A 16874-nucleotide genomic window follows, 5' to 3' on the forward strand; every position below is an offset into this window, starting at 1 on the left:
ACAATACCACACAGACACAAGGGGAATATTCAAACTCCACATGGAAATAACAAAACTGGTTTGTGGATTAAAATCACGTGCGAGTCATCTTTGTCTCTCCTTCATCATAGATAATGTACGGGAGTGAAGATCACGTTGAACTTGGCTGGTGTTGTTAGCCAATCAATTTGCTTTTCCTGTTATCTTAAGACTCAGGCCTTCTTTTGTCTCCTCAAGTGTTTATTCATACCACAATCTTGTGCTTTCATTTCGTTTTACTTTTTCTCTGATACAATTTGTGTGTAAGCTAAACTGCGTTGCAAGTAAAGGATGCTTTGCCTTTGTCTCATACATACAATTAGCTTATCTGTGTTGAATATGTGCTTTCACATTACTTCTCAAAAGCTGCACATTAAGTTAGACATTTAGCAAAAAAGCTTTCGATATAGCCAAGCAAAAGTAGACAGGGACGTTGTTGACCGTGTAAGCTAATTGATAATAAGTCACAGGTGCATAGTTAATTAAAAGGCCCTGCTTCACCTGGGACTCAGCAAATAGGTAATGTTGGGATCAAAGCTGTTGATTACCTCTGACCTGTTGACTTTGTGTGATCGTCTTTCTGAAGATGTTGGCTCTCAGAGGACTTAGTCACAGATTCTCCCGCCTGGCAAAAGTTGCAGCACAAAGGCAATTCAGGAAATATGACAACCGGTGCACCACGGTCACTGGCATCATGGCGGACTGGAAGGCAAGACGACCATTTCACACACAAGTTCATAGGAGAGTGCATCCGCACACAACGGTGGTTCAGCAATAGGGAAAGTGTATCATATGCACTAGTTGGAATTTTTTACGATTTAACTAGCAGCAGAATATTACTCCTATAATTTAATTTAGAAGAGAAGGCCTGTTTACGAGATGTGAAGTTTCTCTTGCATCGTGTAGAAGTTGAGTGATGTTTGGAGAACACCATGATTTTGACTTCAACTATTTTAAGGCAGGATTACCATCTTTAAAATGAGGGAATATAAAGAGGCCTTGGTTTTGTAGTTTTAATGTCAAAATCTTAACTTCCAAACACAAGGACACTTCACTAATGACTAAAAAAGAAAAGTATGACATTGCAGCGAGATTGCCTAGATTGTATAATGGTTGCAAGCTGTGTCTAGTAACTTCTGAGTGCGTTCGTCTTGTCTGTGTTCCATCATAGTGTTTCTCAAGATGTAGGCTGAGAGCAGTGTGATCATAGTAACCGTACTTCCTCTTTTGTGGCTTTGTTGCTATGGCAAGACTTCCCTTACAGGCAGGAAGTAACAGAATGACACAAAATGATGAATTTCTGTGTGTATGCATGAAGCGTGTGCATGATGTTTTGGGTGGAGCACTTCACCGTGTCCCCTGACAGTGTGCCATCGCATAAACACTCCTTGTAGTCGGGGTGTGTGAGCCGCCATGGCGAAGAAATGCAATGCTTTAGGGATTCCTGTGGGCCACATGGTGAGTAAACATGGCAGCACTTCTGTTGGGTACATTTTGTTTTGGTTGTGCAGTTTTTTTGAGCCAGTGGTCTGTTTATGCGGAAGAAGGCTTTTCATAGGGGTTTCAAGACTGTAAACGTACTGTGATAAATAAGTTGGAGTTTAGTGTGTTGCGTACCTGTTGTTATTTATAGTCCTCGCATGATTTGGTAAACACATTTTGGGCCGCTTTTATTTTTATTTTTTATTTTTATCAGTACGCTTTAGCTGTGTGTGTACTGTTGAGTTGAGTACGGTGGCGCAGTTTCTTGTGCTGGCTTGCATTGTCTGTCTTCACCCCTCAGAAGTGAACAGTGTGTAGCTGCTGCACAATAGATCAGGCCCGTTGAGTCGGAAGCGGAAACCAAGTCGTGCCCATTGTCCAAGCTGTCATGTGTAGGCCGAGAAGGCTTCAGTCTACTCGGTGTGAAAGCGACTCGTTTCTTTAATTGGTCCAGCTGTGTGTGTGTGTGTGTGTGTGTGTGTGTGTGTGTTTATAAAGATGTATTTCACAGGGGCAAGAAAAAGCTCTCTGTGCATTTTGAGTGATTGCAAATGTTCCTGTAGTTGGTGCTGCATCAGACTCTGCCCTCACATAGTGAGTTTGCATATCTTTTGTCCCCTTCAAAGGCTTTGCAGATAATCCTAATCCTCAGATATTTCTCCTCTGACGGTGTATGAGGACGAAAGGTGCACAAGCTAGACTGAGGAGACGTTTGTTTCCCTTGCACTCTGTGTTTGTGGGCACCGACATGTTGTGATTTTGGAGCCAGAGTTTGAGCAGTGGCGCAAAGAAGTGAAGAGGCGGAGCCACAGTGGAGCTCACACCTGCACAAACTGCCAGCCCATGTCGACCTTATATGGGCAGAGTTTATCAATGGCCAAGAGTCAAACACTTTCTCTTTGCTTGATCTAAAATGAACACGCATGCAGTATATCTTCTCACTAGTAATTTATTCAAGGTAAAATACATCAATACTGTGGGTTCATTCCTCTTGAAGAGTTTTGTACCGTCTACTTACACAGGAGATGGGCCTCTGTCTCATGGTTAATACTAACATGCATTAGTGGATGCTGGGAAAGTTTTCTCACTCCCAGTATGACATGTACCTTCTCAATCGTTTGCACGTTTGATGTGGAGACCTGATAAATAGCTGCATGCATATCAACTCACAATAAGATAGTACAAAGTATGAATGAAAATAAAAGTAAAAACTACCAGAACAAAAAAGAAGTAACTAGATTTAGCTTACTGTCATCTGATTAACATTAAACAACTTGCGAAGCAAGATATTTGAATTTCTAAAATGTAAAAAATATGCAGATATCCCAATTTATAAAGTGGCACCATATTCCCAATTTCAGCAGAAATATAACCCTTCACATCGATTTAGCCCATTTTTCAATTTTATTGTATCAATTGTAAAATGTTGAATGTACCTTCTGTAGTTCCCTAATCTTATATTTACCCTAATGACATTCTAACTTTTAATGATGACAATGTTTCCTTCAAGTCTATTTTAAAAAACATTACTTATAGCGTGCACTCTGAGCATGTTGCAACTCACTGGACTAGACTCCATTGATGGACAGACGCTCACTTTCACACCTCTGAGCAGCTTTAGACCGTGAAAATAAACCAGAGCACCGCAATGTAAACGCCAAACAGAACGGCCTCTGGATTAAAATGCAGGACCCCTGAATTATATTTCTGTATTACTGGTGTGCAGTATTTAACTGTGAAACTGCTCAGATTTATGACAGAACTTTTACAAGATGTGAATTTTGCGAGTTCTAAAAGCTGAATGAGAGCCATTGTCGTCAGTGTCACAACCACTTCCTGTGAAAACAGCTTGACTGATTGCACTGCATTGTCACACAGAAGGGAGAAGGCAAAAAAACATGCAGCTGGTGTTCACATCTCACTTCCTAAATGTAGGCCTCAGTGTGGGTGTGTCTAGCTTCTGTCTTAACACCATTTGAAGTATTGTAAAGCTGTTGCTGTAATATTTAAATGTACTCAACATCTCATTTTCTTGTTCTGTGGTCTACTTTTGATTGCAGCTTCTAGGAGAATATGCCTTTTTTTAAATATAATTCTGATTCAATGAAGTGAATGTTGGATTTCTCAACTACTGCCATAGGAATGATCATATATTTGGTTTGAGGTTGTTCCCTACCTTATCTCTCTGTCTCTCTATTCACAGAGCCAGGCGGTGTCAGACGGAGGTAAGCGTGAAAGACCAACGTGCAGGCTGACAATCCTGTACATCTTGCATTTCTCCAAACAGAAACATGTCTGTGCACGACAGGAGAAAATATCTAAATCTGTCTCATTCTTGGTCATGCTTTTCTATTCTGATAAATGGGTGTGTTTTTGTGTTCGCATGTGTAGAGTTGAACATGTCTGCACGGGGCTGTGGAGGCAGCAGCTCCAGCCTTCCAGGGACTCCGGGCGGGGAGGCCGGCCCGGCCAGCGGTGTGCTGAGCTGGGCCGTCTCCTTTGAGAAGCTGCTGGAGGACCCCTATGGAGTCCGCCAGTTTACGGTGAGACACACTCGACACACATGTTGTGATTTTATGTTCAGGAATAAATCTAGTGTTTTCTAGCGACCTCTCACAAGGCGTGCCATATGTGTTCATACAGTGTACGTGTCTTTGTCCACAGTCCTTCTTGATGTCTGAGGTGAGTGCGGAGAACATCTTATTCTGGCAAGCTTGCGAAAAATTCAGGAAGATCAAAGCCAGCGCCTTGGACGAGGTATGATGGCACTTTTTTACCTCTTTACACGGTGAATCTTCTGACCTATCGTTGTGATTAATTTTGCTGTCGTTTGTTTACTCTATATATTAGTTTTTTATGAATACTCTTCATTAGAATGCTGAAACTTATTTTTGTAGTTGTTGACCAGATGTGGTTCTATGTTGCGGTCTGTGTAGCAGTCAACAGATTGCCTTTATTGTGTTAGAATATATTGTTATATTCAGTAAAAAATGATGAATGACTGAAGCGGTTTCATATTTTTGAGATGTTTCCCTTCCTTTATACTATTCCTTCAAATAAAACTGAGAGGTTTAAGGCAGACTTATTGTTTGGTCAATTAAATTGGTTCAGTGCGACATTGACGTTTGAATCTATTCTGGTTCGAAGATGTCTCGTCAGACTCGATGATGAGCAAACCAAGTTTAGTTGATGTCTGATCTTCAGGAGGTTTCAGTCTGATGGAGGTGTTGTCTTCCCAGCTGAAAACAGCAGCTCGCTCCATCTACAACACCTACCTGTCTGACAGCGCTCCCTACTCGGTCAACATCGATGACACAGCCAAGATGGAGGAGAAGGACCTGGAACAGGCCACACCCGACATGTTCAACAAGGCCCAAGCACAGGTCTGTTTGGAGTCCACACTCTCATTTCAGCTCAGTGATGCAGTGATTCTTTGTTGGTGCCTCTGCTGGCGTGTGTTCAACTGTCCCCACTCTGTGTCAGATATTCAAACTGATGAAGATGGACAGCTACAGGCGCTTTGTGCGCTCCCCTCTCTACCAAAGCTGCACCTTGGGAGGCGTAGGAGGTAAACTTGTGCCTCAGCTCTCTACAGAGCCGGTCTGCATGGGATCCTGGGAGGACGTGTCCACCAGAAGCCCCGTAAGTAACAAGAAGGTAGAGTGACTGAGGGACAGGAAAGGGAGCAAAAAAACATGATTGCTGCTTTAAATTTTGCTGTTGCATTTCTTCTATCACTATCTCAAACAGAATAAGAAGTTGGACTCCAACAGCTTGCCAGGTGGCAAGACTGCCTCTGTAAAACAGGGACAGAAAAGAGGATCCTGGGGAGGTAGTTATGCCTTGATGTACATCATGTGACTTTATCCCACAATTTCTCTTTGGTTCTGTTTTTGTTCATTTCCTTTTATTGATGACCACAGATTCATCCAACAACCCTGACTCAGTCTCCCAAAAAGAGTCCCACGTGTCTGTCAAATCAAGCAGCAGTGTAGAGCTCGGCTCCCTCTACAGGCAGATGGAGGTCAGTGCAACAGGGCACACATGAAGAAAATACTGTATTCAAGTAGACCAATCGCAGACTAGAAGGAAATCTGACATGGAGTGCCTAGCTCTATTGTTTTGAAGTATATTTTTCACTCTTAACTAACTGTTCCTTTCCATCTGTGGCATAGAACGGCAGATTGAGTCCCCGGCCTCCAGAGCAGGGGGGTGGAGGTGGGAGTCGGATCGGGGTGGAGGGGGGCTACTGCTGTGTCTACCTGCCCGATGGCAGCGCCTCGCTGGCCCCCACGCGTAGCGGCCACCTCATCAAAGACATGCTGGCTAGCCTGTGTGAGAAGAGAGGCTTCCCGCTGAAAGATGTCGTCATCTACCTTCATGGCAAGGACAAGGTGACGACTTAGCTGCTGTGTAGCTTTAAACCAAGAAGCTGTTCAAAGGTATTTATGTACTGCGCTGCAGAGTTGTTCTGCAACAGGCGGTATGAGAAAGATGACTACCCTCTTCCTCTTTTTAACATCCTCCCGGCCTCTCACTCCCTCCATTTCTGAAAGTATCCCCAGTTGATGCCGACGTCTCTGAAAGTCACTTCTGTGTGTGGCACACCTTTGCTCTCTCTGCAGCAACCCTTATCTCTGGACCAGGACTGCTCGGTGCTCAGGGATCAGCAGGTCTCTCTGGAGCTCAGGGTGACGTTTGCGTGAGTCGACTGTGTCACTTCCTCTTTTTGCTTTTTCTTCGTCACCCTCAGTGGGCTTTCACACCCTCATCTCCCCCACTGGATGGAACTTCTCACCACATCAGGGGGAAGTCCTGTTAACACCAGACAGATTAGTCATCATTGGCATTGAATACATTATCAAAAGTCCAATTTTGGATTTCCTGCTAAGATATCACTGAGTGGCAGGCTTTGTACGATTAGATGTTAATGATGCTGTGCCACTGTATTCACTGTGTGAGCGGGATAATTGAAATGCACGTGTGCTTCAGGCTGGAGATTGCCTTCACCGGTAAGACGGTTGGGATCATGGTGAAGTCCAGTAAGACGCTGCAGGACGCTCTCTCTGCCATGCTGCACAAACACCACGTCAAGCCGCAGGAGGCCCTGGTCACCATGGTGAGTGTGAGTGAGTGTGTGTGTGTGTGTGTGTGTGTGTGTGTGTGTGTGTGTGAAACGTATCATGGAGGCGGTGCTTGAGTATTTCTTCAGATAAGTAAATTATTGATAGAACTTTCTCAATTTTAAAATAATCACTTAACTGATTACTCTGGTTTGCGATAATCTCGTAAATTCAAATTGACTCACCCGTACTTTTCAAAGCAGGAGACTTGTCCGACATGTTTTTTAAAAATGTTCTTTTAATTCTTTCCGTCTGCCTCCTGCTTACAGCAGCCGCTGCTTGGCAACCCCTTACACGTCACTGATCATCTTGATATCTATAAAATCTGTCATTTTAATTTGAAAATGTAATGTGTTACATAAGCATTTTGTTATTGGAATAAGTAACTAGGATTACTTGTTTGTAATTCATTGATGTGTATTTTATGCATCTAGTCCCTTTTTTCTTTGTACCACTGATATTGTGTGTGTCAGCATCTTTTCGACAGATCTTACTTCCTTGTTCGTTTCAGGCTGGAAGCGACGAGCCTCTGAACATGACCGGCTCTGTGTTCAGACTGGCCAATAAGACTCTGCGGCTTGACACAACCAAAGGTTAATACACTTGCCCTTTTTTCAAACCCAATGTTTTACTTTAACGGGAATGTTAACATCATTTAATAATAACGACGCTGCTCCCCCAAGAGCACGAGCAGCCATGCGATGAAAAGCAACCAACGAGTAAATGAAATGAGTTTGCTCAAATCGGAGAAGGCACACTCTAGCCCTCCAGCCACTGTTGGTTGTCGGTGATGTGGGTGACACATTGGTGATGCTTTGTTTGTTCTCTTCTGCCGTCTCAACTCTGGCTGTGCCTTCTTACTCACTTAATAGTTTATTAAATGGGTCCTAGAAAGTGTTTCTGTATTTCTTGGCTCTTATCTGGGGGTCCTTTCACCGTCTACTTTCATGCCCGGGTTTTTCTGCGTCACTGTCTGCGTGTTCCTTTATATTTCCTGCTCTGACTTCTTTGTGCGTCTCTCTCTCTGCCTGCGTCTTCATTTATCTCTGTGGGGTTAAAATGTCCGAGTCCATTTGGTTTGTTGAGTGCTGTGCCAGTTTGAGTTCGCTCACCTCATTTCCCAACTGCGAGGAGACCAGAACAGACTTCACTTTGGATCAGTGCTCCTTACCTCAGCCCCATTCACTGGCTTTAGGAAGAGGGCAATGGATTAGAGTAGTGGTTGTGTCTGAGAAGTACCAGTTGAAGTCTTCTTTTCAAGAGTATTTTATTTGTCTTGTGTCGGTGTTTAACACAATGGGTAGTTATGTTCTGTAGCAGCCTGCAGACTAGTTTTCTACTGGAAGTGAAAGCACTGTTAAAAAGTGAAACTTGTCTTTCGTGTGGTTTGAACAGGAAGAGACCAGATCAATGTTTCCAGGGGCAGTGGTTCTCCTGCAGCCGCACAGGTGAGGAAATGTTAATAGAATGCTAAACATGAAACCAAAACAACATCCATACAATACGGACAAGTCATGCATACAAGGCGAGCTGCTGAGGTTGTCGAGGTTATCTACATAAGAATATAGTGAAGACCATGACTGTGTGTGAACAAGGGAGTCATTCTGGACACAACCTTGGTGGCATCCTTCATTATATTCTTATTTAGACAATACTTTTTGTTTTATATATATTGTATATAGATAACTTATTTTAATGGTTGTGTAGGGAATATTTTCACACAACAAATGCAATGTAGATGTAGTGCACTATAGAGTTAAAGGGAAGTGGTTTGTGACACAGCCCACAGCTCATGGACACCAACAGAAAAGCCTCAACACCCATCTCATTAAAAGGTTTATTCCTTGTGTGATTTCTAGAATGTGTAGCCTACAATGTTCCGAGGATTTAAAACCTGTGAAGCTGTATTTTGTGCTTTGATAACGCCTGAATCTGTTTTTGGTCCCAGGCAGGAGCAGTGAGTGCAGTTGGGGTGGAGGCCCGGGCCAAGCCCAGTAAAAATCCCGAAATGGAGGGTAGGACATCTCGGCAGTATCTTGTAGGATTGGTTCGACGTGACAACGCCTGATAGCTTTTTCCATTTATAACAAGGAATCTATAGTGAGATTAAAATGAAGAGGCCAAAACAAAAACATTTCTCACCACAAGCTGACTTCAGAAGCTGTTCTGGGCCTTTCAATCATCACATAATCTTTCTCAGCAGATGGAAGTGCAAAAAAAATGAAATTACGTGGCGACTGGGCAAACTCCATCTGCTGAGGAAACTTGTGTGATATCAAAGCTACTAAACGGACCTATAGGAGTTGGGTTGTTTTATCAGCTGCTGTTTTTAAGGTCAAGAATTAACTTAAGAAACTAACTCCGTTTCAAGTTTCTCTGCAGAATATAAACTATTATGTTCTACATTCATATGCAATATAAAATTGATAGCACCTTTAATCCTTATAGCCCATTCCTCGTATCCTTGCCCGGGGCGTGATGTTGAATATATACTATTTAAACGTTGGTTGTTGTTTTTCTAAAACTGTGTTGACTGACTACAATCTATAAAATCTAAATACCTGAGGCGGATTTCAAACAGCACAGTGTTCTTTATTTGAAACGACGTCAGAATGACCAGGATGTTCTGTGTGTGTGTGTGTGTGTGTGTGTGTGTGTGTGTCAGGGTTACTGGACATGCTGACGAGGGCTCAGTGCAGCAGGGTTGATGACCAGCGAGGCCTTTTGACCAAAGAGCAGCTGGAGGTCCCTCTGTTCCTGAAGCTGGCCTCAGACCAGGGACGGGACACGAAGCCAGAGGAACCCAGTACAACCAGCTCCCCCACTGCAGACTCCAAGGAGGCGTCCAGTTCAGCTGGAGCAGCGCAGGAAACCGCTGACTCTGCTGAATCTGAAGCCAAAGACGTAAGGGAAACGGCAGTTTGAAAGACTTTTCTGTGTGTGGGATGGACAAAGACTCAATTACAAACTACAACAAATGTCTCACAATGTCATGAGACCAATCGCGTCCAAAGACAGTGGAAATTAGTCAAGCACTTTCTATATTTGTTTACAAAGAAGCTCTGAGACCGCAGTGTGCCATCGTCTCTGCTCTTGATAATTTGCCTCTTAAGGCAATATGTAAAGGATCATTGCAAACATTTATGGTGTCATTTTAAAACACTACATATGTCAATGGAAAGAATGTTTGCTATGAATTGTATAATGTATCCAAACTTGTTTTGAATGTAAGTTTTAGCTGAACATTTAATCCCTGAAGCCGATGTTTTCCCGCTGTACAGTATGAAGTTCACGTTGCTTTACTCACAATCTCATGTTGCAGTCGAGCTTTTCTTTGAACTCTAAACAAATGTTTCTGCTCAGGACTGTTACGAAGGGTTTTCTTTAAGTGTATTGCACAATTGTTTTTTTCTTTGTTTGAATTAAGATTATTGAATATATTTTACTGAGATGAGTTTTTATTATTTTATATTACTAATTTTAATTTTGTGTGCTTATTTGCTGTTTTCAAATGTGTGCTTGTGGTTGCTGCATTTTGTTTGCTGTGATGTCACTTTGAGAAGCCCTCGTTAAGTCCTGTTTTTCTGTCGCCTCTCAAGGTGCAGATTATGAATTAGTAATGTGAAACTGCAGGGAATGAATAAGATGTGATCATCAAAAAATAATCCCACAGGGTGTATCCAAAGAATTAAAGCATTTAATGATGAAGGGTGATCATTTCTGTCTGTTTTTGTTGTGGCAAAGTTTCAGCTTTCAGAGGAATCTTATGGAGGAATCACTGAGGTCAGTTTCTGGCTTGACAAATGCTACGTGATTTGGTTTCATATGTTCAGGCAGACCCATCTGCCCTAGTGCACTGGCTGTGTGACTCATGCAGTGTGAAACGGGTCTGTGTAGGTATCGAGTGCAACTAGCTTTGTTTACATTATTTTGTTCCTTTTAGGTGGATCCTGGTAGAGAAAACCGCCCTCTAAATGGCATCGTGTAATTATGTCTTTTTTTTTTTTTTGCACAGTGACCTCAGATCATTGCAGCGCTGTGATTGGCTCTTTATGAAGATTTGTAGCCAATCACTTGCTTCATCTGTCTACAGACTTGTTGCTGGAAGGTGATTTCCAGTTAAGGAGCCCGCAAGGACTATTTTTTTTTATTTTTTTTTATTTGGCTATTATTTGAGTTCCAAAACAAATGAGTCATAGATGGATTCATATCCACATGGATGATGTCAGCAGCATGCATATTTCAGAGCATGTGATGGTATGGGGTTTGCAAAGCATCTCATTCACCCACCTTGATGTGATCCCTGAGGAAATAAACCTGAGACCGTAAACGGAGCAAGAAGCAATAATGTGCAGTAAATGTTACCCGTCTGCCAGGCTGGAGATATTAGCATACATGACTGTCACACCTGTGTGTGCGTGTGTGCGTGCGTGCGTGCATGAGTGGTGCGTCGGCAGAGCTATTATGAATGGGCAGAGGGGTGTGCTCTCACACACAGACACCAGAGCAGCAGTGAGATGAGGAGTGCCATCTACTCCACTGAACGTCTGTACTGAGAGAAGGGAGAAAAAGAGGTGAGTGTCTGAATATCCCCAAGGCGTTTGACTAATCTCATTTTTTGGGGTGATCGCTGTGCTTGTAGTTTCATTGGATGTGTCAGCCTGCCCTTCCTCTATCTCTCTGTCACTCCCATCATTCATTCTCTCATCCCGTCTGTCACTCAGTGCATTTCATTGCTTGACTAAATGTCTTATGCTGTCTTGAGATAAACCTCTTCATCTCCTCAATCATAGAAAAGCTCACATTTTGTGCCAATGTTTTCTCCTATCTGTTATTTGCTGCTTTCTGTAATCTGCATTGGGATGGATAACAAACAGGCTTTGTATATCTGGGAAGTGTTTATTTTCTGAACTCAATCCTCTGCTAATGGGAGCTCTGAATGGTGCTCACTGTGCCTTTTGAGAGTCTTGCAGAGGAATACATAAGTGGTGTGAAACCAAACCCATCCATCAGATAAATGCTTTACATTACTGTGCACTGAAAGATTCTGCTCAGCCGGTGAAGGACAGGCTCTGTGTTAAGAAATGAAAACAATAGTGGATTCATTAGCACTGATTCAGTTATCAGGTGAGATACATATGATCGAGCTGTGATTCAGGTTGGGAGCAGCTGTGTTGGTCGACTATTGACTAAATTCATCCAGCTGGGGGGAGTTGGGATGTGACACACACACCTGAACGTGGCTGAACAGACAACCCATCATCATCAATTACAGGACATTATGTCCTTGGCACTGTGAACCCTCTTCTGCAGGTGCAGCTACTGTCCACATGCTCACCTTGGTGCCCTAACCACCTCAGTGTGCATCCATGTGCTATAACAGCCTCTATAACTATACATATCCTAAGCATGTGATATTCTGTGATTAGCTTGTTCAGCAGCACAGATGAGGTGGGAATGTCACAGCAGGCTTCAATTTCACCTACTGAACTTGAATTATGGGAATTAGTTGACCCAGAGGAGTGGAAACTATCTCCAAAGTGACACTCGCTTCACAGCTGAAAGGATTATTTTCTTTCATTGTTGCTAAGGAATGAACGGACATCGATGACCACCACCTGCAGATTGTGTCTGCAGGTCATTTGGGTCGACCTTTTAAGAAGATAACAGTAGTGATTATATAGATGTTATTTAAATCTTTCCTTGTGAAACTTTTACAGACACTGACATGGCGCTTCATGTAGGGCCTCTCAGTTGGGGAGTTAATTAGTGTTGACCCAACAATCTTGGTCTCTGCTGGTGTTATGGATTCAAATCTTAAGAACAGATTTTTTTCTGTAATGCAGATCCTCACATTAGCATTTTATTCTGTGCTGTAAAGGCTAATTAGCTTTGTTAAACTTTGCTGCCTCAGATTTATCATGCTCCTCTTGCAGTGTCTCAGTCATGGTGATGATGGAGTGAAAAAAAAGACTGCGAGGCCAAATACTCTATTCGCCCATCCTTGCAGAAAAAGTTCTTGAGTAGCTTTTAAGGCAAATATCAAGGCGTTGCTTTTGTGTCTGTGTGTATGCCCATGTCCACGTAATAATAAATGAGCAGTTTGGGTCATTTGTGGATGTACGCATACCACAAAGAGGCGTAGTGTTTTCGAATCCTTGGCTGTTAGCTTGCTCATGTGGACTAATCGATGGAGAAGCAGTTCTCAACGCCGCAGGGCTTTTCTACCTCGGCTACAAAGGAAATGCACTTCAGTGTAGCCTTTGCGGTCCTTCGTCCCTTTGCCTCGTCTACAAAGGAAGGGATTCCTCGTCTAACCAAAGTGGGACAGACAGTGACCGAGGAAAGCATGGGGAGAGGCAAGCATCGTACTCATTAAGGTCATATCCCTGTGAGCTGGTCAGAGAGCGCACTCAGGACTCGCTGAATGCCTCCCCTGCCATCAAGGCTGAGATTATCCTCCTCTATCCCTCAAAGGGCTGCAGCCTAATGCACATTTTAGTGTAAGTGCATGGAGTACAACAGTCTTGTATGCCCCTGGGTGACTGAACCGACACGCGTGTGCATAATAGGCCTGATGTATGAAATAAGCTGGGAACCCTTCACTGGCTCAGTCCCTCTAGTGCAGATTGTTCAGTAGCAGGTAGGCCTTGTTGAATATTACAATCCAAGTGGGACTTTCTAATGGGGTTCCCCAATAGCATCAACTGTGGCGCTGATGTCAGCCGTCGCAGCAGGCGAGTGAGCTGTCGATCATCTCCCATTCATTCTTCATGAGCCTTGGGCTGAATGCTTCCTGTCGAGCAGCAACTAAAGATCACGGAGGTAGACGAGTCAGTTCAGACGCATCAGGAGGGGACTTTCTACGCAATTCATCTTTGCTCTGTGGATATTGTTGTCGCGCCATCATCAGGAATGTAATGCAGAGATTTAACATGCTTTAACAGCCCTGAAAACCAAACGTCTCCATCAGCTTGATGATTGCTAAACTCGCCAGCTAGTGTTTGAATGTTGTGTTTATGAACCATGATAGACAAATCCTACTCACTCTGGCTTTTAAAGGGATTAAGCCTTGACTTTAGGGGTGTTACTGTACTATAGTAGGTGTTAATGCTAAAATGTTAGCCATTAAACAAATGCCAAACAGATATTGCCAAAAGAGAAAAATTTGAAATGACAAGTTTTAGAAAAACTTACAAATGTAATAATCTTGAGGTCTGCGCAAGGACAAGCTAGACTTGGTGTTTCTGAAGCTTTCAGCATCACCCTTTAAAGCTGTCGTGCTTTTCTGCTGAGGAAGGACACAAGACGTACAGTAGCTTCAGAAACATCAAGTAAATGGACCTTGTGTTGAGCTGTTTTTCTTTTGCACATTTCGTTTTGCTTTATAATGAGAAACGTCAGTGAACCGCGCCTTCGAATCTCCGATATCTTACCCTGGTGTCTCTCCACCATCTAAAGGCGTCAGCAGAATAGAAAATCAGTAAACCATCCATTCACTCCGAAATGCCAGGAAGTATGTTTGATTGATCTGATGATCTAACTGGTCAGATGTCAGACGGATGCAGACTTTGACAGGCACCACTGAGATCGTTGGAGTATGAAAATGGACCCAGACCCAGAGGTCTTTTGTCCCCGGCCACCAGGCCTCCTGCCACCAGCTGTGCATCTGGCTGGTAATCATTGTGGCCTTTTAGTTGTGCTGAAATCATTCTTTGTCCTGCATGACTCCAACTGGTGTTGATATATTTCTGGCTCTATCACCTTTCAAATGTTCAAATGGATTCTTAAACTGGCAGACTGTGGACCATTTCTACTGTTATAGGACTCACCGTTTATTTTAAAACCTTTAGTTACAGTTTCTGCCAGTAGGATGAAGACAAAAAAACCCCCCTCAGGTGTGTTTTTTGTTCCTGTCTTTACAAATCAAAATGAGAAGCAAGAATAAAAGCAGCAGTGTCTGGTGGTGTTTCAGAGTGATAATTGGTACCAAAGGTTTAACGCCTGAGGAAAATCATTCAACAAAACATTCAGATCAGTGAAGTAGCAACAGCGTTGGATCCCTGGGTCAGCGTCGCCATCTAGTGAAAGGAGTTCAGAACTGCAGATTTTTCAGCTGGCAAGATCAGGGAATCAGTTCAGCTTTTTGGTCACATTTTAAATGACAGTAAAATGATTTGGTCAGTTTAGATCAGTAAACTAAAGAATTATAAAATATATCTTGCAACCACATGACGTGTAAAGTTCTTCCTCTTTCCTTCTAGTTGTACAACTACTATATTCCAAAGGATATCATCTAATCAGCACTGAACTTCTCCAAGTCAGCCATGGAACAGAAGGCAAATGAGGTGTGTGAAAGCCTGATGGAGAGGAAGGATCATATTGGACAGGACCAGAGTGATAATATTTTGTCTCTGTCTCTAGTGTACCACCACGTCTCCTCACAAGCACATGAAGAACAGGTCCAAATCCACAGAGGAGATGCAACAGACGAAGAAGGTTAGAATTAATCTGACATTCATACCTTTTGGTGTTTTATGCCTTTTTCTTTTGTTGCATACTTTTATAGTCATCGGATCTAACGGGACTCTCCTGTCTCACATTACAGTCCTTCTCCTCACAAAAATCACTCCCGGGCAGACCAGAGCTGGAGAAAGTGAAGGTGAGGTGCAGTGCAGATGTTTCTATTTGTATTTATTTGGATCTGAAGAAGTTTTCAGATGCTTTTTAAGTCAAAATACTAATACCACACTATGAAAATACTTCACTTCATTGTGCTGTAAAATGTTCCCTGTCTGTTTTTGCTATTATACATGATGTTTCTTGAATAATATCAGTGTATGCTGCATCTTACTGTTGTAGATAATTAAGGTTGAGCTCATTTTAACTCCTTTTTATATGTTGTTTGATAGTTTAATCCACAGCAATGTGACACATAACTCTACAAAGTCCACTTTTCTTATGCTTTGTGACAATGCATTATCCATTTTGTCAACTCTCAAAGAAACACTTCATCCTTCTGTTTATCACAAACTTTTAAAATCAGAGATGCATGGTTTTCACTGGGCAGGAAGAAAATGAAAAAATAATCTCTGGAGTTACAAAAGCTGTCAGAGTGTGAGGAGTAGAAGTATGAAGGAAAGTGAAATACTTAGTGGAATACCTTTTTTAAATGTGTACTTATGTACAGTACTCAAGAGTAAACATACTTAGTTGCATTGTACCACTGTATTGCAATACGTATGAAAAGAGAGCTGTTATGCATTTATTTCTATGTCACTGTTTAAAACGTAAGATATTTCACGGAAATGCAGTTGAGCTGGATCTGTATTTTTTTTCATGTGCCTCCCTGTTTTTTCAGGAGTGTCCTGACGGCTCTGACACGCCGTCATCCTCCACCGAGGAGCTAAAGTAACAAAGGCCTAACCCAAAGGATATTTGAGTCACTTCACTTAACATGCATACAAACATACAAAAGGAAACATACAAAATACTATCAAGACATTTGTGATATAGATTAGAAAACACACGAGCAATGAATTTGATTGGTGGAAGGAAACTGTACAAAACGTGGTAAATTGAACGCACGCACTGAAACAATCGCTTGTAAACCTGTGATGATGCTGTTTCATGGTACTGTGAGTGTCGTATACATACCACACTGAATGTGTATGGACAATAAAGTGACGTTGCTGACTGTCTTTACTCGGCTCTTGTTCACATCAAACATCTGATGCTGCACTGACGTACTGTATGTTCTAAACACAGCCTTGTCTATTGAGTATCTTGATGAATTGACGGAGAGGAGTGACAGCTGTGAGTTGTCCAAAAATATTTACTGAAACCGCTGACTCGCATCTGCTGTGGCGTTTGTGTGTTAGCATGGGTGTGTGCATATCACTGTACTTTAATCTGCGAAGAGGCTCTTTTCGATCACTATATAAAGGTAAAACAATAACGGCAGCCATTGGGAGATCTTCCCCTTCTTGAACCACAGACCGGACAATGATCCAATGTAACAGAGTTTTTCAAACATCCTTCAGCTCAGATGATCATTGGTTGAAAATAAATTCCACAAACAAATCCCAGATAAACCATTGGATAATAACTGAGGCTATTCCATCATTACATTGATCGCCCCAGTAATAGGATTAGAGTACAAGAAAATAAAACTTCATCACTTTGTCTCCCTCCGGAGTGGAAAAACATGCAGCACAAAGACGTAAAGGCTTAATCTGAGGTTTCCCAATT

General features: G+C 42.4%; 1 protein-coding gene across 4 annotated transcripts; it reads left to right on the top strand.

The window, feature by feature from the left end:
- Nucleotides 1–5: 5 nt before the first annotated feature.
- On the top strand, nt 6–16324 carry rgs14b (regulator of G protein signaling 14b). 4 transcript variants are annotated; one of them, XM_031858079.1, is made up of 19 exons: nt 6–58; nt 3704–3725; nt 3892–4043; nt 4165–4257; nt 4740–4883; nt 4984–5142; nt 5251–5332; nt 5424–5524; nt 5676–5894; nt 6126–6202; nt 6493–6619; nt 7135–7216; nt 8019–8071; nt 8572–8638; nt 9289–11197; nt 14888–14971; nt 15048–15122; nt 15232–15285; nt 15985–16324. In XM_031858079.1, the coding sequence occupies exons 1-15, from the start codon at nt 41–43 to the stop codon at nt 9546–9548; spliced, it is 1656 nt and encodes a 551-aa protein (XP_031713939.1). In that variant the 5' UTR covers nt 6–40; the 3' UTR covers nt 9549–11197; nt 14888–14971; nt 15048–15122; nt 15232–15285; nt 15985–16324. The 4 variants fall into 4 exon arrangements, with proteins under 4 accessions (XP_031713939.1, XP_031713937.1, XP_031713940.1 ...); XM_031858077.1 differs by lacking the exon at nt 6–58 and adding an exon at nt 555–727; XM_031858078.1 differs by lacking the exon at nt 6–58 and adding an exon at nt 1321–1476.
- The last annotated feature ends 550 nt before the right edge of the window (nt 16325–16874 follow it).

Source organism: Anarrhichthys ocellatus, unplaced genomic scaffold, assembly GCF_004355925.1.
Source record: "Anarrhichthys ocellatus isolate YVR2014 unplaced genomic scaffold, GSC_Weel_1.0 scaffold19, whole genome shotgun sequence".
NCBI classification, from domain to species: domain Eukaryota; kingdom Metazoa; phylum Chordata; class Actinopteri; order Perciformes; family Anarhichadidae; genus Anarrhichthys; species Anarrhichthys ocellatus.